The 23,658-nt window shown below is 43.9% G+C and overlaps 1 protein-coding gene across 1 annotated transcript in view; it reads left to right on the top strand.

Moving 5' to 3' along the window:
* The window catches only part of sugct (succinyl-CoA:glutarate-CoA transferase), a 607,005-nt gene extending 583,550 nt beyond the window's left edge, over positions 1-23,455 (top strand). Inside the window, exon 14 of the mRNA XM_041188972.1 lies at positions 22,560-23,455. Within this exon, the coding sequence (XP_041044906.1) occupies positions 22,560-22,723 (164 nt within the window). The 3' untranslated portion in view covers positions 22,724-23,455. The remainder of the gene's footprint in view (positions 1-22,559) is intronic.
* Positions 23,456-23,658: the final 203 nt, after the last annotated feature.

Here is a 23,658-nt window from a genome sequence, read left to right as displayed (position 1 = left end):
AGTTAACTCATTTAAAGTTAACAGGTTAAGCAATGTATCAAAATAAGTCAGCTGGGAATTTATAGTCGACAAGGAAATAAAGCCCATAAATTTTGAAGAAACATGAAATGAAACATAATATGGGAACTGTAATCATGTTGAACAACAGAACAAGTCAAAAGATTACTCTGAAGCTGGTTATTTCTGCTGGACATGAAAAGGAAAGTCTTTTCCCTATTACTTGGCATAAACTTGCACACTGTTTAGATATGTGTTCTGTTGTGGATAAAAACTTTGGTAGCTTGGTATTTGGGATGGTCTTGCACATCTAAAGTGCAGAAATCACTGGGGGTCTGTGGTTACACATTGTGCTTTCACCTCTGGCACCTGATTTTGAATCTCACTCAAAATGATCGGGTGAAATTTCTCTATTTACTATCTGTTAAGAGCCCTGAGGTGAATGTCTTAATCTAGCTCCAAACAGGCATCGGCACATAGGACAACACTACACATAGTTCAACCCTAATTTGGCAGTGATTTCATATGTAATCAAATAGCTAACATTTATTGTCCAAACTTACATAAAGAGCAGCCATGTGAGTGATGCAGCAGTGCCCCAACATGAGTCAGTGCCTTGAGGAGAGAAGGGAAAAACCATTACACAATTTTTTTTAACTTTATTTGAAAGTCTAGTCATTCAGTTATCATAAAATTTCTATTACGTGGTTTATTCATAAAAATCATCTGATTATTCAAAACTGATTCAGAATTTGGTCATACAGAAACAGGACTTGAACGTCGACATTTAGAATTACTGTTTTGCTGAGGATCCTGACTCAAATCTGGGTCTCATTTATTTCCTCCCGTGCCTCTTCTAATTCTGTTCAGAGGTGAGGTTTGATGCATGCCAGAGAAACTGAAAGGGAAACAAAAGTAGACAAAATGGATAGGAAAACAAAGGAAAAAAAGGTGAAATTAAAAAAATTAAAAGGAAGGGAAACAAGGGAAAACAAAAGGAAAGCTTATGGGACTAAATTTCACACAGAAGAGATCCACAAAAACCAAATGAAACTGGATTAATTGAAGTTGGCTGAAGGTGGAATGTTACCCAGGATGCCAGAGGAACTCCATTTGAACTTCTTCAAACAGCACCTTAGGAATGTATCAAATCTACCTGAACGGGGCCTCAGCATAGGGTTGCCAACTGTGATTAAATGTATTCCTGGAGGTTTCATCACATGACTTATCCCCACACATTAGTTGGCCAATACATTCATCCTTGTGACACATTGCCTTCCTACACCAATTGGAAAGCAAAATGACTCATTACCCAATTGGATGATGCTTGACTGTCAGCCAAACAGCCTTTCTTCTTTCCCATTTTCAATATTTTGATATCTGGTGAAGAGAAATGTTCCAAGAAAATAATAGCAGAAAATCAATTTTTTTTAATGTCCCAATGATTTTTCTCCAGAACTGTGTCTTGGAGATTGATCTTCAATTCCCAGAGACTCTAGAGCAATCCTGGAGGGTTAGCAACCGTACCTCAGTAGTATCTCTGACAGTAAAACATTCCTTCAGTGTTGCCTTGCAACTTGACTATATGCTCATTCCTGATGTGGAGATCAAACCCACAGCCTTCTGACAGAAGCAAAAGTACTATCAACTGAGCCAACCCAGTACTACTGACTGAATTAAACTGGCACTGGAAAAGCTGGCCTTACTGACTGAGCCAAGCTGATACTATTGATTGAGCCAAACTGAACCAAACTAAACAGCATAAATGTGATAAGATAATTCAGGGATACTGGATCCCAGAGACCAATCTAAAAAACTGTAAAAAAAAAAAAAGCTGCTAAGCAGCAAAGTTTGACAGTGACGGCAACCAGTGATTAAAATGTAAATTGCAACATTGATAAAACAGGTATATAAAGGTAGATTTGAACTATATATATAGTTACAAAGCATTACATGGTTTTTCCATTTAAAAATCAAACATTAGCTTTGGCAAGGGAACTGTAGATATTCTAAATAAAATCAAAAGATATGCTGTGATTTAAAAAAAAACAAACTTGAACTCCAGCAAAACATAGCCAAGTAAGTGGGATTATACAAGATCAGTGAATCCAAGTGTGAAAAGAGTTGTGAGAGCATTATTGAGAGTTTCTGCAATTCTGTAATTGTTCCTCCGATTTTGTATGTCTTTCTCACACCATTGCCCCAATTCCCATTCATCCCCATCACTGTCCCAGACCCTGCTAACCCCCCATCATTGCCCAAGGCCTCATTCACCCAACCCGATCATTGTCCAAGGCCCCAGCCATTCTCCTATCATTGTCTCAAACCTTATTCATCCTACATCATTGTCCCAGTCCATATTCAACTTCTGTCATTGTCCCAATCCCTATTCAACTCCCAGCATTGTCCCAATCCTCATTCATCCCACATCATTGTCCCAAACCATATTCAACCCCCGTCATTGTCCCAGTCTCCATTCATCCCACATCATTTTCCCAATCCTTATTCAACCCCATCTTTGACCCAATCTCCATTCATCCCACATCATTGTCCCAATCCTTATTCAACCCCATCATTCCCCATCTTTGACCCAATCTCCATTCATCCCACATCATTGTCCCAATCCTTATTCAATCCCATCATTGTCCTAATGCCCCGTTCATCCCCAATCTTGTCCCAGTCCCCATTCTCTCCCAATCATTTGTAAAGTGGGACCACTTAAAAGGCAGGAATAAAATCAATCATATTGAGATTAAATATTGGAAGAATTCTAAGACACAGTGCTTTAGGGGTAAATTTCCCTTTGGACAGTAAGTCAGACTGGCTGTGAATTAGGAGCACATATATCTGTGTCTGAGTTCCTGGGGTGCTTTTCTGAGTTCTGAGTAGTAAGCGGAATCCCATACAGACAGAGTGCTTAGCTAAATTCCAATATAACTGAGAAGGCTGGGAAATAGACAGTGCATTTATAGATTTTGTGTCCAACAGGTCGATGTGATTTGTCTAGTGTGGGGGAAGAGAGTTAGTATGCTTTACATTTTTGTGTAGTAGTTTGCTTCTCATTTTAAGTCCATGCTGCTGGTTAGCAGCAATGTGAAAAAGAAAGCCAAATGTGTAGGTCTCTCCCTGTCAGAACACAGCCTGTCCATCGGCATGTCTGTGGCTTCGCAACCTAACATGACAGAAACTGGATCCCTTGCAACCCCAGGATAAAGCTTCAGAGGAGCTCAGAGGAGGGTTGGCCCCCAAGACATGCAGTGTGCAGGCTCACTGGCACGAGGACACCCCCTGGCATGGGGAAGGTGGTGGCATTGTGACTAGTATTCCAGAGACCCAGAGTAATGATCTGGGGACCCGGGTTTGAATCCCACCATGGCAGATGGTGAAATTTGAATTCAATAAGATGAATTCACGACAATAAGACACACATGGGACAGCATTTACAAGAAATAAGCCCAAAGTGATTGGCACTGAGAATGGGTGCTGTAAGCTGTGTCCAGTGGTGAGAAGCACCATCATGTCTCACCAGTCAGCCACTGCCCACCTCAAATCAGGCAGCCCCCACACAAGTAAGGTGCTGACCTGCCATGGTCCATCAGATTTAACGGATGCTTGGAGCTTAGAGTTTCTACTCAACAAGTGGACGGAATCCATTGCGCCAGACAAACAAATGGAAATAAAGAAGATGCCAGCTCTTCAATTGGCAAGATGGAACATCAGGACCACAAGCACAAGGTTGACAGATGACTTGTAGACAACTGTGGTCAACATGGAACCTGATAGACTGAACATTGACATAGCTTCCCTCCAAGAGAACAGGCTCACTGAGAGTGGATCACTGAACAAAAATCATTACATATTCATCTGGCAGGATAAGAGTTGAGAGGAAATGCATGATCAAGGTATAGGTTTTGCTGTGAGGAACTTGCTCCTCTCGATGATAGAACCTCCCCACAAATGGTTCAGAACACGTCCTCTCCATCCGCCTCTCTACTCAAACAGGGCAGTTAATCTCATGAGTATCTATGCTCCAATGCTGTGCTCTACGACAGAAGAAAAAGACCAGTTTATGAGGCGTTGACAATGCTACCAGCAGAATCCCTAAGTCAGAACAAATTTACTTGTTAGGGGATTTCAATGTAAGGCTATGAGGCATGACCCTCATGGCCTGCAAAAAATAAATGAGAACATAGACTACTTGACTTTGCTGCTACCATGAACTTTGTGTAACTAACACCTTCTGTCAAAATAAACCATGCCGCAAGGTGTCCTGAGACATCTAAGATCAGGGCATTGGCACCAGCTGGATGTGATCATCACCAGCTACCACAGCGCTGACTGTGATACAGAACTTATCCTGGTGTGCACCAGAGTTAGGATGCAACCCTTCAATTTTTTTTATTCAAAGCAGAAATGCTGTCCTTGAATCAATGTCAGCCGTACTGCCTACCCAGATAAGAACCAACAGTTCCTCAACTCGATTGAACAGGTGCTTTCCAGCATTTCCACAGAGTGCAGAAGTGAAGTGGAACATACTTTGAGATACTATCTACAATACTGTACTCTCAACATATGGAAAGCATGAGAGAAAAGATGCTGACTGGTTCGAGGCTAACATCATTGTGATTGAATCTGTCATTTAAGCTAAACAGTCTGCTTTCATTAATTACAAGAGAGATCCAAGTGGGAAAACTCTGAATGCATTAAGAGTCATTCGAAGTAAAGTCCAAAGACTACCAGGCGGCATACCAATGACTACTGGTTACAACTCTGCCATAATATCCAGATGTCCTTTGACACACGGAATACTCGGGGCATATATCAAGGGATCAAAAAAGCAACAAGTCCATCAGCAAAGAAAATGGGTCCATTGAAAGCAAAGGCAGGGAAGATCATCACTAACTGTGATAAACAGTTGGAGGGATGGGTGGAACACTCCATTAAGTTGTATTCTAGAGGGAACACTGTCACCAAGAAAACTCTAGACACCATAGACAGCCTACCTATAATAGCAGTGCTAGATATTGAACCCACAATGGAAGAGCTTAACAAAGCTATTGACTCATTTGCCTTGGGCTAAGCTCCCACCTGAACTCATCAACTACAGGAAACTGGTACTCCTGCAGCATCTGCACAAACTTCTTTGTCTCTGCTGGAGGGCAGGGGCAGTGTGCCAGGATATGTGTGATCCTGCACTAGAACAAGGGTGACCACAACAATTGCAAAAATTATTGAGGCATCTCCCTGCTAAGCATTGTGGGAAAAGTCTTAACCCGTATTGCCCTTATCAGACTGCAGATCCTGCCTGAATGACAAGCCAAAAAGACGTTCTGCCTATGACACAAATGAATAATGTGGTGTATGAACTTCAGTGCCAATGTGATTCCAGGTACATATATCATACATCCCAATTACTGGTAGATCATATCAAACAGCATGTCCCTTATGCTGTTTGCAATGGGCAAGGTACGGACCATACCCAACCAGCCTGTGGTTGCAAAACTCAAATCACAGTGTCCAACATAGATGTGGTTCCGTGATCAGACAACATTTGCTAAATAATCCTCAGTGTGCTAAGAATTATGCTGACAACAAATTTAAGGTTGTCATTCGGGCTCGAAGCAGGGGGCATTTATATGTACTGGAAGCCACATATATTAATACACGAGGCTCTGTTCTTTGCAACAGAAAGAACATGATACATTGCATCTGTTTCAGCTAAGCAAAATAAGTGACAGCCATTCGCTGGATCCCCAGGGCAATGTCTTGACCAGTCAGACACAAGCTGCCTGGTTTAATTTTCAAACAATGCATGGCTGTTAACTGACAGGCACCATCAACTGGTGCATTCTCCATAACACCTCTACCAATCAAAGTCCACTTGCCAACCAATCAGCACTCTTCTTTCATACAGTATAACTATGTTGTTTCCCATGACATTGGTATTTTCTTGCAAATTGTCCTGATGAGTACAAGATGAAATCATGAGATTGTTCCATTGCTCATTTTGAATTGCTGTAAACCAAATTCTAAACCAGAGTCCCTAACAACCACACCTCTTATGCCCTAACTTCCTTATTTTTGAGAATTCTGAAGTATATACAAATTGTTTTGTAATCTTGGTTAGTTTTAAGTATTTTAACTTTTCACTTCATAGAATCATAGGGCTGCATCTTCCGGTCGGCGAGCGGGACCCGCTTACCAACGCGTAAAATGACACGGGGTTACGTCAGTCAGCTGACTCGGCTGCAAGACTGCCGACCTGTCAAAGGCCTAGTAAGGCCATTAAGAAAGTAACTGAATTCATTAATGGACCTGCCCATGGTGGGCAGGCCGGGAGCCCTGGGGGGCTTCTGAGAAAACATGAAACCTCATCCACGGGCGGGATGAGGTTTCATGAGGGATTTTAAAATTTCATAATATTTTAAAATAAACATTATGGACATGTCCCAACTCATGAGACAGTGTCACAAGAGAAAACCTGGCAGCAAATTTTTTTCTCATCTTTATTTAATGTTTGAAATCTGAGCTGACCTCCTTGAGGCAGCACTTTGCCTCAGGGAGATCTGTGCACTCTTTTGCGTGCATCCTCGAAAGAGCACACTCCCGGCTTAGGGAATCCCACCCCCCCAGCCCGCACAAGGAGCGCATAGCGCTTCCTGCGCATGCCACACTGGGCAGGCCTTAATTGGCTCACCCACATAAAATGGCGGCGTGCCCCTGACCAGGTCGCCGATCAGGAACCCGCCCGCCCGCGCCACTCCCGCACATTCCCCTCCACACACCCCCCCCCCACCCCACACCCCCAACAGGGGGAAAATGTTGCCCATAGAAACTTAAAGCACAAAAGGAAGCCATTAGCCCCATTCTGTCTATGGTGGCACTTTGAAAGAGCTATCCACTCAGAGTGTAGGAAGGGTGCTGTGTTGTGACTGTCTCCACAGCCCAGCTCCTTTTCAAGTATATATCCTTGATATTGATCATGTACAGTTTTGACCAATATTGTAAAGTGATGTCTAAAATAGAAACTATCAATCTGATTATTCCACCATCTGCCTTATATTTGCTATGTCACCTTAACCGTATCACATACTCGAGATGTCCCAGAGAGCTTGACAACCAATGAATTACATTTGACACCAGCTATGGTGGCACATTGATGTCAATGCAATTTGTCTGCCATATGTAGTGGTTGTAATAAACAAAAACATGTAAATTATGGAGCTAGTGGTGGAACAAGAAATTTAATGGAACTGAAAGGAAGGAGAGAACCTTCATTCTCTATGGAGGGGCTTTATGGAGCCCACATGAATGGGAAGGATGGCACAAGGGGTGACTGAAATAGGTGGGAGCCGAAATTTTGATTTCCCGACAGCGGGATGAGATGCAGAGATTAACTCAGCGGCGTGCTTGTGGTATGTTGGGCCTCACGCCGTTCTGTGACGGGCTCCCACTTGTAATACATTTGCATTCCATGAATATACTCATTAACATAAAGCATTTTAATTATGTCTTACCTTCAAGATAAGGTAAGTGGCATATGAGAATTTCATGGCAACTGATTCATGTTCATTTAAAGATAGCGCACAACAGTTGGCTTTGTGTAGTTGTGTCTGAGGTCAGCAGTTTTCCTTGTTGAAGTCTGCGGCACTAGGGAGGGGACCGAGAGAATGGAAGCTTGCATGGAGGGTCAGGACTGGCAGGAGTGAGTCAATGCTTGGGCTGTGGAGGTTGGGGTGGTGTGGAGTGGGGTCTGGAGGACTGGAGGAGGGATCCAAGGGGGGACAGAGAGTGGGGTTGGAAGGTTGCGGTCAGGAACATAGAGAAGTGCAAGAGGGAAGAACCTGCATTCTGGGTTTGGTGGGAGGGATGGCGGGAACAGTCAGTCAAGGTAAGAAAATGAGTCTATAGGGCGTGGTCAGTACTAACCACATGTGGGTCCATCTCAGGGTTTTGCATGGCAGAGTCCTTACAGGGCTTTGAGTTCACCTACAACATTTCAATTACCCCACTGAGAGTGATCTCGGACAATGTCCTTTACAATGCATAGAAGGGAGGGCCAGCTGAGGCTGCAAGTTCAGCCATATCCCACAGAGTAGAAAGTACAACCCTGGACACTAGCATGAACATTCAATAAAGAGTGAATGCAGAAAGATATCGGGCAGGATTTTGTGGCCCCTCCCGCCCAGTGAGATATTACAGTCCCGATAAACTGAATGGAGGTTTCAATGGCTCGCCGCATCCACCAGGTGTGGGGGGAGACACGCCATTGCGAGGCCATAAAATCCTGGTCATCATCTTTTCTTCCACAATAAAGAAATGTCCCTAACTCCCCTGTAACCATCAATGTGTGCCAACCATGAGGCTTGCCAGTTCATTTAGCTCTCTGACTAAGCTAGTCTCAACAAATAACAATGATGCACACATGAATAAAGTGAAACCAATGTAATGTGAAATTTAAACTTGAAAAACACCGTGCCAACTTTGTGCTGTCAATAAGTCTTATGTCAGTGGTATTAGAAATAGCCAGAAGAGTTGTGGCCGTGATGCAGAGGCTCCCTTTTTGTCCGGGAGGCTTTTTTATAGCCCACCCTTACCTGCTGCATTGTGGTTTATGGTGGGTTTCACCACTGAAAATTTTCCCTTGCTGCACAATTGTAGATGCTTTGCACGCCGCCGGCACTTTAAACTTTAATTGTACTCGCATGGGAACCAGTAAAAAGCAAGAGAGCGGAAGTAACCCCTACTTCTGATTACCCCATCCGGAACAACACGGCACAGATAAAATTTTGCCCCATATCTCCATTTTCCACTCATCCCCCCCTCACAATAATATTCCCTTCACTTCCTATCTGCTTTACCCTCTGTTCAGCGTTTAGTTACTGACGTGAAAATGTACTAAATGACAACAGATCACAGTCAAGATCCAAATGGAAAATGTAGCAGCATTTTAAGGCTCTGTCCATATTGATCTTTTCACAACACGTTAACTTGAGCTCGTTAACTTGAGTTGGTGATTAAAGCCCTAGAACCATTCAGAGCCTTTATTCTTCTCCATTATAGAAGCAGTTTGATGGCACTGGAAGAAGAAACATATTTAAACCTGATAGCAGTTTGATGGCACTGGAAGAAGAAACATATTTAAACCTGATTGTAAAACTGAGCCTGGAATTTGTGCCAGGTAATAGGGAATGATTGGGATTGTAAAGAAAGAGATTACTTTTTTGGTTATGAAGAACCTGGAGGTGGTGGGGGAAAGCCAAGAAGTAGACAACAAAAAGTTACCGTGGGATAACAACAAGGAGATCAGCAAGCAAGGAGGTAGGGCTCTAAGCATTTGCAGGTGTCCTAGACTGCATAGGGTGGGGCAGGGGTGGTGACTGAAGCAGGTCGTAGAAATCATAAAATAACTTAATGACAGGCAGATCACTTAAAGTAGTTGCTCTTTAATAAGTTACAGCAGCTGTTTGAACTGCCTGAAATAGTCACTGTATTTAATACAAAAACAGAATTACCTGGAAAAACTCAGCAGGTCTGGCAGCATCGGCTCTTTTTATCACTGTATTTAATACAGTTTAAGTGGCACCTTTGTAAATGGCTTCAATAACAATGGTTAATGCCATTTGCCTGATATTGGCGACTGTCCAGGATAAGCATATAAGAGGTGGGGATTGTACTTCTAAAGTGCAGAAAATGTTATTATTTAAGTTAAATGCAGAAATGAATTTGTGCACAGTGAGCTTCCACAAACAAATGGAATGACTGGCCAGTTAATCTAAATTTGATGGCTTTGGCTGGGGGATACTGGGGAGAACCCTCTTCTTCGAATAATGCCATTGGAGCTTTTATGTCCACCCAAGAGCACAAACCGGGCCTGTGTTTAACCTTTCATCCGAAAGACAACACAGAAATTTGGGAATTAGTCCAGGTATAAAGATGACTGACACTTTTCATTGTGCAGTCTTTGCTAAAAATTAAAAATATCCATTTAAAAATTAAGAATTTTAAAGATGCAATATCTGTCCATTTTGCCTCTTTACTTTCTATATGGCTTTGGATGGTGTGAACCAGGAATTGTTGCTCTGTATTAGACTTGAGCTTCGAAAAGGTTTTAGAAAAGTCCTACTTTGTTCTATGATGAGGATCTGCACCCAGACACCATGGTGTTATTTCCAGAAGGTTCCCCCGCCCCCACAAGATGTAGTCACTGAATTGTGACGATGGGTGACACTTTCAGAACTTGATTTGTGCAATGATTTTCCGCAGAGTCCTGAAGTCATCTCCTCCCACACAGTATCAAACTGCGACAATTTTCAAAATGTCAACTTGCAAGATAAAAAAGACTTACATCAGTTTTAATTTGGCACAACCAAAAAGCAGAGAAAAAATATACTGGGGGGAATTTTAACCTGTCAGGTTGGGTGGGTGTCAGGGCATGTGGAAAGTTAAAAACATCAAAAAATACCGGCATAGTGGGAAAATGCCGACTTCCACATACTTTTGAATTTAACTTGAGAGCATTCATGAGTATGTGAGAACTCCCTTCTCCATCCTCCCCTACCCGCCTCAGTGGGACTGGCGGTCTGCTATTAACATATGCTAAAAGCCAAGTGACTGCATCTTTAAACCATGGATTCTGGCTGTAACAGCCAGTGCACGTTTCCCAGGCTTCCTGGAACTGCCCAGGTTGAACAAGGAGAGAGGACAGCTGAGATTAATGGGACTGATCAATTGACAGGCTAGAAAGCCTTTAAATGCAGAGATATGATGCTGCTTCTTTGCCTCGGTGAAAGGCTTTAGCTCACTATACTTGTTCTGAGACTATGCTTTCATAGTTTTGGAGGTGATTTCCAAGATTTTGGAGATTATTTCTGCTACCTTGGAGTTTTTCTTCCTTTGATCTGCAGTTTCTAGCTGTAAGCCTTCACAGTAGCATGGGACCTGTTTCTGCCTTGGACATCTGATGAGGAACAAGAGAAGCAGCACCAGCAGGAGCACCATCAGCCTTCTCTTCCACCCATCACTCCAAAGACAGAGGGGATGAACACAAAGCTGCAACTCTCAGGAGGCAATATCCTGAGCACAGTGTACACAGGCAGAGGATTAACTTTCTGGACATGTCTGAGCATCAATGCTTTAGGAGGGTCAGGCTCATACTTCAGTCAAGGTCAGTCAATGCATCTTCACATGACATTTCCTACCCATCTCTCAAGCCGCTCAAAGCACCACATCCCCATCTTTCACCAATCACTCCCTGCCACTCAGGTCTCACGCCAAACATGCAGGTACAGCACCTTACCCTCACCCGCTTACCAATGCTGCCAGACTCACACCCACATCTGCTGCCTACATGTATCGAGCCATGCCAGGAACATCATCCACAGTGCTACACAATCACTGACAGTATTCCCCTCCTTATTGCAGGTCAAAGTGCTACACAATAGAAGGAAGCAGAGCAGAACCAGCAGGGGACAAGAACGCCTGCACCCCCTTCTTCCTATGGAGGCGGTGGTTGTCCGCATCATGAGACCCACTGTAGCAGAACCCATGGCATCCAGCGTTGCTGATAACATCATGGATGATAATATTTTCCTGCCATATGCTCCTTCTCAACTCCCAGATCACCCTCATCTTGCTATCTGACATGACAAGCAAGCTGCTGATGGAGTGATCATGGACTTCTTGCTTTATACCCCAGCTCCCTTCCCTCACACCAATCTTTCCTGCTTTAAGACACCCAAGAACTGCTAGCTACCAGCAACAGCAGCCCAAGGAGGAAGAGAGAGAGAGAACAATTAATCTGATAATCACATCCACCAGCTCATATATTGGCATTGCATATACCCTGGAAGCAAATATAGAATTGGGATCAGCACATGAGAAGTCATACAGGCACAGATGAGCTGCAGTGAGGCTAAAGGTAAAGGATATCTCGTTTACCAGTGCATTAGAGGACCAGGTTTCAGACAAGTTCTTCTGTACAGGACTCAGACGAGGATCTCAAAGGTGAGGCATACAGGAGAATGCTAATGGGCATGCACCTGCGAGATACTAGACGTATTGACTTGACCAGCCAGGCAGCCTCTTTTCACTGTCAAGGAGCATTAAGGAGTCCAGCCCCAAGCTGGCAGAGGGCATGGGATAGAGCTTACCCTCTCCACAGTCTCTGCTTCATCCTGGAACCTGCTGCAGCCTGTGTGTGGACAGGTCATATACTCCAGTACCCTCCCTGAAATGATAAATATAACCACTCCTTGGCAAATCCAGGAACTCACCACAACACCTCCAAAAACACATCTGAATATTTCCAGACACTTGGTCAGGAAATTAGAAGCAGGATGCTAATGCCGTGGCTTAGTTATAGAGCCTCTGAGAAACCAACTCCTTGAGCTTGCAGATCCCTGACTTGCTGCTAGCCTCACCTGCGAGTGGGTCTGAACATTAAAATTCCACCCATTACACACATATGAGGGGTGGTTGGATGAAGGCCAGCAGTAAGTGTTGTGATGCAGGATTCACACCCCATAATAAACTCATTGCCGAATTTCTGATATATTGTCACTGCGGAGCAGGTACAACATGGAATCTGGTACTTTCCCCATGAGAAAAGCTAGCCACCCCAACCAATATTCAGGCACCCTATAACGACTGATTTCATGGACAAGCAGTCTACCTGTCTACCCACACTGTCGTCTGTGGACCAGCCATGCTATGATAAAACAAAGTGCAGAATCATCCCAGATTTGCACTAAATGCGGAGCGGGGGAAAAAAACGTTTTACCTACCGGCTGCAATGATGGCCTTTCACACTGTAGCGTCCCAGTCCTGCCACATTGTTTATGCGTTCCTGGGAAACATGCCATTTCGATGGTGGGTGGGCACTCATTCACCCACCACGCCATCACCTCACTGCTTCCTCACACCGGGCGCCATATTTAAAGTGCAGCCTTGCGCATACCTCTCAGTGCTTCCAGACCACAACTGCTGCATGGAAGACATGACCCTGAAAGGCAAGAAGACTATAGCCACAGGATGGGTAGCAACATCACCAATCTGGCTTGGGAGGCGGTGGCAACGGTTGTCAGCGCCAATGCCCTGCCAAGGAGGACAGCCACCCAGTGTTGAAAAAGAATGAATGATCTCCTCCGTTCTCATCATTCTCAACTCATACATTCACAAACCCATCACACATCCACAGGGACCTCACTCACTGCCAGTTCAAGGGACATCACCATTCATTCTCTCACACACATCGTCAGTGTCCTCATCCTGTCCATGGGACCACTCACCCCGACACATGCCAGACATATTTATCATCTGGCCTGGCAGGTGTCCTGCTTACACTCTCTCCATCTCTATTCATGCAGGACAAGCTGACACACAACAAGAGGGAGAGGTCACAGACTGGTGGAGGAAAGCCTGAAACAAAGGTCCTCACAGACTTTGAAAACAGAGCCATCCAGCTGGCCAGCGAGGATATGGACCATTCCTGTGCTGACGGTGAGGTCAGCGGTGCTCTACCAAGTGAGGATCCAGCATTGCAACATCCATCTGACAATCATGCTGTGAGTGATGTGTCCTGTTTCACAGGCCCCTGCCATGCACTAATTATCTCCCCTTGCTTAAGCAGGCACATCTGGGAAACAGACAACATAGTCCATGACCCAGGGCCTCCAATAAAGCCCCAGGAAACCTCTGGAGAGGAATCTGAAGGCATGCTCATTGAAGTCCCATCACAACGCTCACCCACACCTTCCACCAGCGCAGAGACACACACCTCAGTGGGACCTAGCTTTAGAGTAGCCTCGGGATCATAATCTGGTGAGCACAACGCACTTTCCAATCCGCAGTAGGCGGCAGCAGGGTCTTCCCAGGTCTCCAGCACTCGGAGGGCTGCTAGAGGCCAGAAACCTGCTGAGTCCGAGTCAGAGTCAGATGACTCGGTCATATCTCGGTTGCTGGAGCTGCAAAGACAAACTTGGGAACATCAGGAAGGGCTGTGCGCTGCTCTCCTCAGATTTCAAGGTATGATGGAGGAGTTTGTCCACCTTCAGGCTGAGGTGATAGTGCCGGCATGCTAACGCACTGAGGTCAACATGAGTAGGATGGAGACCTTGATCCAGGAAGTCGCTCCTGCACTGCTGTGTGGGCTGAACTCCATCACTGACGCCATAGTTGGCCTCCAACAGTGCGTACCCGAGAGGGGTGTGGGGCAGCTCGATCTCACTCCAGCTACCCCTTCTCCTCAATGAGTCAGCCAGGGGCCGTTGGGCACCCATAGGGTGGAGGATCAGCAGGTGCACACCCCCAGGCCATCCACCCAGGTGACTCCGGGAGAGTCCAGCCCAACCGAATCCCCTCTTCCTGTGACTACGGCAGTTTCAGCTCCACAGGCCGAGGAGGGTGCCACTGCCACACAGCAAGACCCTGAAATCAGGCCGAAGCCCTCCAGGCCAAAGCCCTGTAGTGGACACCCACCAAGGTCATCTCAGACAATCAGCAGGCTTCCCCCACCTCCGCTGTGGATGCCCGGGGAGCACCAAGACATAGCGGCAGGGTTAGGATGGTTAAGAAGATGTAACTCTTTTGAGTACAAACCCATTTCCATCTGTTTCAGATGAAGTTACATTGTTTCATAGTTTGCCATTGTGAGATTTGAACTCTTGATAATCTTTTAAAAGTTACATTGTTTCATAGTTTGCCATTGTGAGATTTGAACTCTTGATCTTGGGGTTACAAACCCAGTACCATAACCACTTGGCTATTTAGGCCAAGCCAGTTGCACAGCCTGGGAAAGGGTATTATTCGCTTGTGCATAATGTTCACAATTGTCAATAAACTCTCAAGAATGTCTCCCTGCCTATGGCTCCTTGTTCTGATGAGCAGTTTCATGTCACTCAGTTGTAAAACCTTGGTTTCTGCACAAGATAAAGGCAGGTATCTCAGTCCAGGGCCTCTACCCTGTGCTTTGTGCAGCCTTCAGATCAAAGTGATGGTGCGACCTCACACTCCCTGGACACATTACTGATGCCTGCACCTCGATGATGCTTGTCATTGCTGCCAGAATGTCGTGGGCAGGCATCACAGAGTTCCATCATTCTCTCTGTGTGCTCTCAGCACCTTTGAGCTGGGGCTGGCCCCCATCTCGTCAGCATCTGTGACCAGTGATGCTGTGCTCCTGAAGGGGTCAGATGCTGAAGGCGGACAAAGGATCAGATGCTTTTAAAGTTTCATGGCTGCGTCGCCATGTTATGACCCTGATCACAGAGTGCAAGCGAGCTGCCCTCAGCCAGACAGGAGTCAGACATTCTCAGAGGCAATGTGAAGACTTATGGAGTGTCCTTACTGCATGTCATAATTATCCTCCTGGAATTGAGCAACGATTAGGGCCTCCACTGCATCACCAGCCAGCTGGTGTATGATTTGGAGGAGAACTTGTAGGTGACAGTGCTGAAGAGATTGAACCTGGGACCAAATTGACTCATATGAAGCAGCTCCACTGTGGGTAGTATTTTCATTACCCTATCAGGAGGGTGTTTGCAGGAGCAGTAGAGGTCGGGGTGGGAAGAGGGTAGCTGCATGGACTGGATTTTTTGTGGGGCACTCCTGCTTCTCTCTACTCAACAGGAAAGCTTTCCTAAATCTTTTAAAATTTAAGTGATTGTTTTTCACTCAATTCGCAGCAGCCGCAAAAGAATCCTGAGCAACAGGCCCAAAATTTGCTCTGCTGATTGAAAATAAATTTCCTAGAGGGGTCTTTAAACCATTACCCCTAATACATGGGAGAGGCCTAATGCCTGCCTGAATAATGGGCCTAGTGAATTAAGCAGTGGACTGAACACACACTCAATTTGGACACGGGCTCACCCACTGCCAAATTCTTCAGCCCTGGGCCCATTTCATGCCTGAAAAACAGGTGCAAACAGAACTGATTGGATTGCTGTACAGAGAGCAGGCATGGACTTAATAGGCTGAATGGCCTTCCACTGTGCCATATGATTATATGCCACATACAATTTCAAATCAAAATATTGTGAAGTTGGACACCAGGTACTGCATGGTAGTTTTGAGGGAAAAATGTTCAGTTAGGAACAATAATTTCTAAAAATTACATGCCCAATATATTTTTCAAATGAATACTTGATGTTGGAGTCACGATCTCAGTGTATTTTAACTGGACTCTTCATTTCCTAAAGATTTTTCTTGGGATGCTGCATTTATTTGTAGATTCGCTGAAAAAAAAAAGTTTCCATTTATAAAGCACCTCCCACAATCTCAGAATGGCCCATAGCACTTTACAGCCTGAAATATTTTTTCTAAGTGTCGTCAGTATGGCAGTCAATTTGAGCACAGCAAGCTCCCAAAAACAGCAATTAAATAAATGACCAGACAATTGTTTTAATGAATGTTGGTTGAGGGATGAATGTTGACCTAGGACACGTGGGACAGCTCCCCTGCTCTTCTTTGAAACAGTGCTATGGCATCTTTTACATCCACTTGAGAGGGCAGATGGAGGCTTCATTTAACATTTTGTTTGAGAAAACATCTCCGGCAGTGAAATACTCCCTCAGTACTGCATTAAAGTGTCAGCCTGAATTATGCACTTGAGTCTCAGGAGTGAGACTTAAGCCACAACCTTCTGATTCAACAGTGAGTGTGCTACCACTGAGTCATAGCTGAAACCATGGTGGAGGCACATCTTGAACCTGTATATTCCTAGAATTGATGGTGCACCCACAGTGGTGTCTGCTAGTGAATTCCAAGACACTGAGTAAGTGACGATAAAGGAATGGCAATTTACATCCCGATCAGGATATTGTGTGATTTGAAGGGGATGATATTCCCATCCTTATAACTTAAAGAAGCTCTATGATTATATTGAGTGTATTAAAAAATTATTTGTGGTTTGATACTTTAAGTTTGCTTCAACTGGCTGATCCCATCAGCTTGAGTCTGTTCAGCAGTTATCGGATGACAGATGTGATAGCACCACATCCAATCTGCCTCTGTTTATGTGCACTACAAGACACGGGGTTTTTTTGTGCAGCTGGTGGCTAGAAATGGACAGTTGGAACTCTCTGTCCTAGTTGGTTGTTTAACCAAGCAGTAATTTCAGGGCATTCTACCCTTGTTTACAAGTTCTTTCCTAGAAATAGTAAGCTTTTCGAAAGTACAGTACTAAAGAAAATGTTTATTTGTTACCTTGTTGGTGATAGGGTCAGCGTGTTACCAATTCTGCAATTAAACATTCGAACTTGGCAGAACATCTGCTTTAAGAAAATGAAGATGTTTAATTAATGCCAAATCTTTTTCACCTTAAAGGATACCAATGTCAAGAAAAAGTTTTCAGCAAAATTTTGTCCATTTGTTCAAAAACAAGCCAAATTGCATTGTCATGTCACTTGCCTGTGATGCCACTTCAGTAAATATACCACCCTACTCCTCTTCAAACAAGTCACACACTGTTTCAGGAGGGCAGTGTCCCTTTAATAGCAATATTACGCACTACACAATAGTCTGCTTACTGAAAAAACCATGCTCCAGTGTTGTAATTCAGTCATGCAGGAGAATTGACTGATAGTGAATTAACTGGAATTTTAATTAAACTAAGCTCTGCGTTTGCTTGTTTCCCATCACAATTCCTCTACTGTGTTTACTAATTGGTCTATGGACTATTTCAAGCTCTAAGGCTTCCAATTGGTGTCTATGTAAACACCACAATCATCAGCCTCATTTTTAGTGAGGTCTGAAAATTCTACTCTTTCAGCATGATTGGGTCTACAATAAAGATTGACTAACTTGCATCTTAATAGAGACACATCTTAGTGTAACACAGATCTCAAATAGTTTCACTGGACTAGTGTAAGTCTAACTTGTTCAATAAGCTTGAAGTTTTAGAATTGAATGCAGAAATGAAGAAGTGTTACAACTTTAGCTTTTTTCTCTCTCTCTGAACAGTGATACCTGTAAATGTACTTAGTTCTTTACAATCCAGAAACTGTGCCTTTCTATTTTTTTGTTCTTGCAGATGTAGACAATTGTTTAACTGCCTAGACTGTACTGGCAAAGTGTGACGTTATCATTTTCAGCTCTGGCCAGCGTTTACATGCCCCTGGTGTCAATTCCATCACCTTTCCTAGCTGTTCTGACGCTGAGTTCATTGGTGTTTTCTTTGACACTTAGCTGAGCTACCTACCACATACCTAATCTATTGCGAAGGCACTCTTCTTTCCCATGCACAGTAACATCCATTTATATCTCTACCTCACCTAGTTAACTTCAGAAACTTCCTATCTCATCTTCACCACCTCCAGCATCAGATCTCAAATAATTCCCTCACCAGTTTGCTTGTCTCTGTGTTTCAAAAACTACAGCTAATATAGGATGTCACAGTGTTGTGTTCTCTCTCCCACATAGCCCAGCACACTCATCACTTTCCTCTATCTTCATCCAGCTCACTTTGCCCTGGCAAGTTAACTTCAAGATGCCGTTTTCAGATCCCTCCAAGATTTAACAACTTATTTGGAAAATCTTTCCCAACCATACATCTTAGCTTGCACCCTCTATTCTACTATCTTTGAACTGATATTTGCCCCTCTGCCTATTGTAAAGATACATCCTTATGCCCAAAGTTTCTGAACTCCGTTCGAAATGACTTCATCTATTTATTAAAATATGCTTTTATGTTCTTTGGGGAGAATTTTATTTCCACAGGAGAGGTGGAGAATTGGTGTTAAATTCATATAAAAAGGATACCCAACTTGCCATGAACATGCCTGCTTCTGGTCTAACAGGGATGGGTTGCGATCAAGTGAGCAACCTGCTCACAAGAGGCATATCAGTAATTATAATATTTAAATGAGTTTACATGCCTCAGATTTTAGCAGCCATGTAGATTTGATGGTTGCGATTGTACATCCAATCCTCCCCATCCCCATCCTAACTGCGATCTCTTCTCCCCCACAATCTCTCCTTACCTCCATCCCTCTTCTCCAGTGTCCAGCTGTGGACCTGTACATGGGCGCTTACCCGCTTGGCAGCCGGCTGCCCTCTTCCATCCTCACTGTAATTTTAAGCGTGATGGGGGAGGTGTCGGGCAACCTGCCTGATCGAGGCAAAATTGAGCCATTGATTGACTACTTAAGGGCCTCTTCCCATATCCTTTGCAAGTTTTTGTGTGTCAGGCAGAGGCTAGTGCCAAGTGGGAAGCCTGGCAATATTCATTATTTGGGCTGGTGATAGGCCCCCTTGCACACCCACCTGAGCACACACACACACACACACACACACACACACACACACACCCCCCCCCTCCCCCCCCCCCCCCCCCCCCCCCCCCCCCCCACCTCTTGGGTTACTTCCTTTACAGACCGTCTGAGCCCATTGGAATTTCCCTCCAGCCAAAGGTCTTCTCACCCCTGGGCTTTCCCTCCCTCCTGGCTTGTCCACCCTGCGCCTGTGCCCCCTCCTACCCTCCACCCCACCCACTCACAAAGATCTGCTAACCTGGCCCCATCAATTCCCCCTACCCCACTTACCTCTCCATCTGGCGACAGCAATGATCATCCTTGAGGACTGGATACAGACCCAGGAGTAGCCACCACTCCTGGTAGTACTTCCAGGGCCAGAGAACTGCCGACGATTTGATTGGCTGGCAGCTCTGGGAGTTGGGACTTCCTCCACAAAAGGGGGCCCTGAACCAGTTAACATATACCAAGTGTTAAATTGGGTCAACCCACTGGAGCGGTGGGGGTGGGAGGGGTGCAGTGTCCCTCCAACGTTCATGCTGAAGGGGTGGGGTCCCCATTGCAACATAAAATTCTGCTCCCAGTGTCAGAAACTACAATGACCAGTATAAAAGAAAACACAATTACTTTTCATGATTGGGTTAATGGTGAAAAACTATATACTGAAGCAAATATGTCCTTTTAAACCAATGAGCAATATTGCTAATTAAGTCGAGAAAACAGTCAAGCAATTGAAACTTTGCCACACAAGAAATGGACTCTTTGGGAGGAGACATTCAACTGTCCCCCACCCCTTCCTTACCTAAAAATAGGGGCGACTACATTTGAAGGTCTGGTGGGGATCCTGTGCACCCATTGGCCTACCTGAATCAGGTTTCAGACAGGTGTTTAAATGGGTGCTCAGTACTCCCATGCAAAATGGTTTCAATATGCAAATAGAGTCTCTATGTCTGTTGTAGGACCCTGATTGCAACTTCCAAGGAAAAATGGGCAAAGTCCAACTGTTTCCAGCCGTTGAGAGGCCAAACCTGCTGCCGTTAAAGGATACCTCTCCTAAAACATAAGCAAGACTGCTCCTTTTGGACCAATAAATGTAATCTGGTCCATTGCCAACCCATTTTCCCCCATCTCAGGCCTTGTCTGGCAGCCAGCTGTGACGTTCATCCACAGCAGAATGCAGCAAAATGTCCATTTGACATCTGCAGACTGCTGAGAAAAGATTATTGAGGCCTGACTCTGAAAGTGCTTTGTGTTTCTTGATTACTATTTGGGCAGGCGCGTGGAGACACTGCTGATATCATGCATCTTATTGAACAGCAGAGCAGGCTCCAGGGGTCAAATGGCCTACCCCTGCTTCTGATTTATATGCTTGTATGTAATAACATCTTTCCAATACCGCCAATTTTCTATAGAGTCCAGTTCCTTATGACAGTTTTATTTTCATGAGATAATGTAGTAATGTATTTTTTTATTTATTCGTTCATGGGATGTGGGAGCCATTGGCCAGGTCAGCATAAATTGCCCTTGAGAAGGTGGTGGTGAGGTGCCACCTTGAACTGCTGCAGTCCATCTGGCATAGGTAAACCCACAGTGCTGTTAGGGAGGGAGTTTCAGGATTTTGATCCAGCAAAAGTGAAAGAGCAGAGATATATTTCCATGTGAGGGTGGTGTGTGGCTTGGAGGGGTACTTGTAGGTCGTGATGTTCCCAAGCATCTGCCACCCATGTCCTTCTAGGTGGTAGAAGTTGCAGGTTTGGAAAGTGCTGTTGAACGAACCTTGGTGACCTGCTGTAGTGCATCTTGTAGATGGTACACATTGCTGCCACTGTGCGTTGGTGGTTGAGGGAGTGAATGTTCAAGATGGAGGACGAGGTGCAAATCAAACTGGCTGCTTTGTCTTGGATGGTGTCGAGCTTCTTGAGTGTTGTTGAAGCTGCACTCATCCAGGCAAGTGGAGAGTATGTCATCGCACTCCTGATTTGTGCCTTGTAGATGGTGGACAGGCTTTGGGGATTCAGGACGTGAGTTACTCACCAGAGAATTCACAGCCTCTGAACTGCTCTTGTAGCCACAGTACTTACATGGCTGGTCCAGTTCAGTGTCTGGTCAATGGTAACCCCTAGGATGTTGATAGTGGGGGATTTTGCGATGGTAATGCCATTGAACATCGAGGGGAGATAGTTGGATTCTGTCTTGTAGATGGTTGTTGCCTGGCACTTGTGTTGTGTGAATGTTACTTGCCACTTATCAACCCAAGCCTGACTATTGTCCAGGTCTTGCTGCATATTGGCATGGACTACTTTAGTATCTGAGTCTTCGTGAATGGTGCTGAACATTGTGCAATTATCAATGAACATCCACGCTTCTGACCTTATAATGGGGGCAGAAAGTGATTGATGAAGCAGTTGTAGATGAGCCTCGAATATGTATAAGAACAAGTGTAAATTCAACTCCTTGAGTCTGCTCTACCATTCAATTACATCACGGCTGAACTGTGCTTCAACTCTACCTTTGTTTCATGTCCTTTGATACCCTTAGCTAACAAAACTCCGTTGATCTCAGTCCTGGAAATTTCAGTTAACTTTGTATCCACAGCCTTTTGGGGAACAAAGTTCTTCCTAATTCCATTCTTGTATAGTCTAGCTCTAATATTAAGATTTTGCCCCCTCGTTCTAGATTCCCCTGCCAGAGGAAATAGCTCTGCTGTGTATATGCAATTGCATTATTTTATTATTTTAAATACTTCAATTAGATCACCCCTCAGCCATCTGAATTCAAGGGAATATAAACCAAGATTATGCAATCTGTCCTCACAATTTGATCCCTTAGAAGCAAAAATCTTTAGTACATGTGGCTGTAGTTCTTTGCTGCTATTTGTAAATGGTTTGCTGATAGACATGTGTTCACTACACAGTCAGGGCTGATTCCTTGATTGGATGCTTCCAGTAAGGAGCAGAATTCTCAAAGACTGAACAGCAGGAAACCATAATCATACAGAAGATAATTTTTTATCTGTTAATATTGTAACCTGAGCTCCCTTGGGACAAGCCTTGTAGGGACAGATATTATTTTCTTTGCATTATTATAAACTAGTAGGCACCCACTTCTGATCAAAAATAGCTGAAGAAGGGGGAGAAAGTGGATTAATAGTAGCTTTACACAATAGAGTGGCTCTAAATTCACAGATCCTTATTGTAAGTTTAAGTTTACTTTTAATTTAATGTTGAAATTTTATGTTCTCATTAAAAATTTGACATGGAACCAAACAATTAAGTTTCTTATATGTAACACCCAACTCTCTTGATTATTTCACAGGTCCTGCTGTCAGATTCAGTGACTTCAAGGTTTCAAATCCAAAGCCACCGCCTCTGATTGGGCAGCACACCATTGAGGTACTGAAGTCTATGCTGGGCTATAGTGAGAGCTATATCAATGAATTACTCACAGCTGGAATAGTCACCCAACATGCACTGCACTAAAGGCTAGTGTCTCTTACACAAGCATTTTTGACCTTTCTGAGATCAACCAACTTCACAGTTCAGAGACGATCATTTATAATTGCACGTGCACAAATGAATCAAGGTAAATTTCACTGCAGCTTGTTGCAAGACAAAGGTCTTAGCCTTAATATAGTGAAATGCAGAATGGTTAATGAAAATAAATGATAAATGTAACCACCATTGAGTAAAACACTAGTGTTCACAGACCTTGGCTAAATGGAATTCAGAATGGTTTATTAGAAATCTTAAAAAAAGATGTCAATTAACTATACAGAGTGTATGAATCCTGTACTGTTTGACTCTTGGAAGTTCATCTACTTTTACTGAATGGAAAGTTGACTTCCACAATTCAGCACATTGTCTGATTTGTAGCTGAAACTAAATAAATACAAGGGCACTGTGAAACTGCCAGAACCCTGCTGCTAGAACCTGCTCTTAAAATTGCTTAAGTCCAGTACAATTCAGCAAAATTAATTTTTTTTAATGACATATTTTCATTATTGTAATGCAAACAAAAGCAATTGATGACCAATGTTTAAGAGTTTGATCTTTGTACTGCTGCACAGTGTTGAAAGTTTACTGATAAAACTGTCATTGTATCACACATTTCTTACTGGAATCAATTATCTGTACTGCAGTCTGTAAATTGTTTACATATCATTAGTTTGGAAAAGCTAACAGATATTGTCGGAATAAACATTTCTATCTGTTTCATGTGGCTTTTTTTGATACAAATATTTTTGAGTCAGATGAAGAACCTTGAAGGAATGCATGTTGAATTTCAGTGTTGGATATAGAGTCCAAGTATAGCTTTATAGTCAGCTTTGATGCTGGCTATTGAAGTAATTTTAAAAATACAGGCACTGGGCTGAGGAAATGTGTTCACCTTCAAAATAAAGCGACTGGAAATTTTG

This window comes from Carcharodon carcharias, chromosome 6 (genome assembly GCF_017639515.1).
Source record: "Carcharodon carcharias isolate sCarCar2 chromosome 6, sCarCar2.pri, whole genome shotgun sequence".
NCBI lineage: Eukaryota > Metazoa > Chordata > Chondrichthyes > Lamniformes > Lamnidae > Carcharodon > Carcharodon carcharias.
Note: the sequence above shows the minus strand (reverse complement) of the source record. Positions and strands in the feature narration are given on the sequence as shown.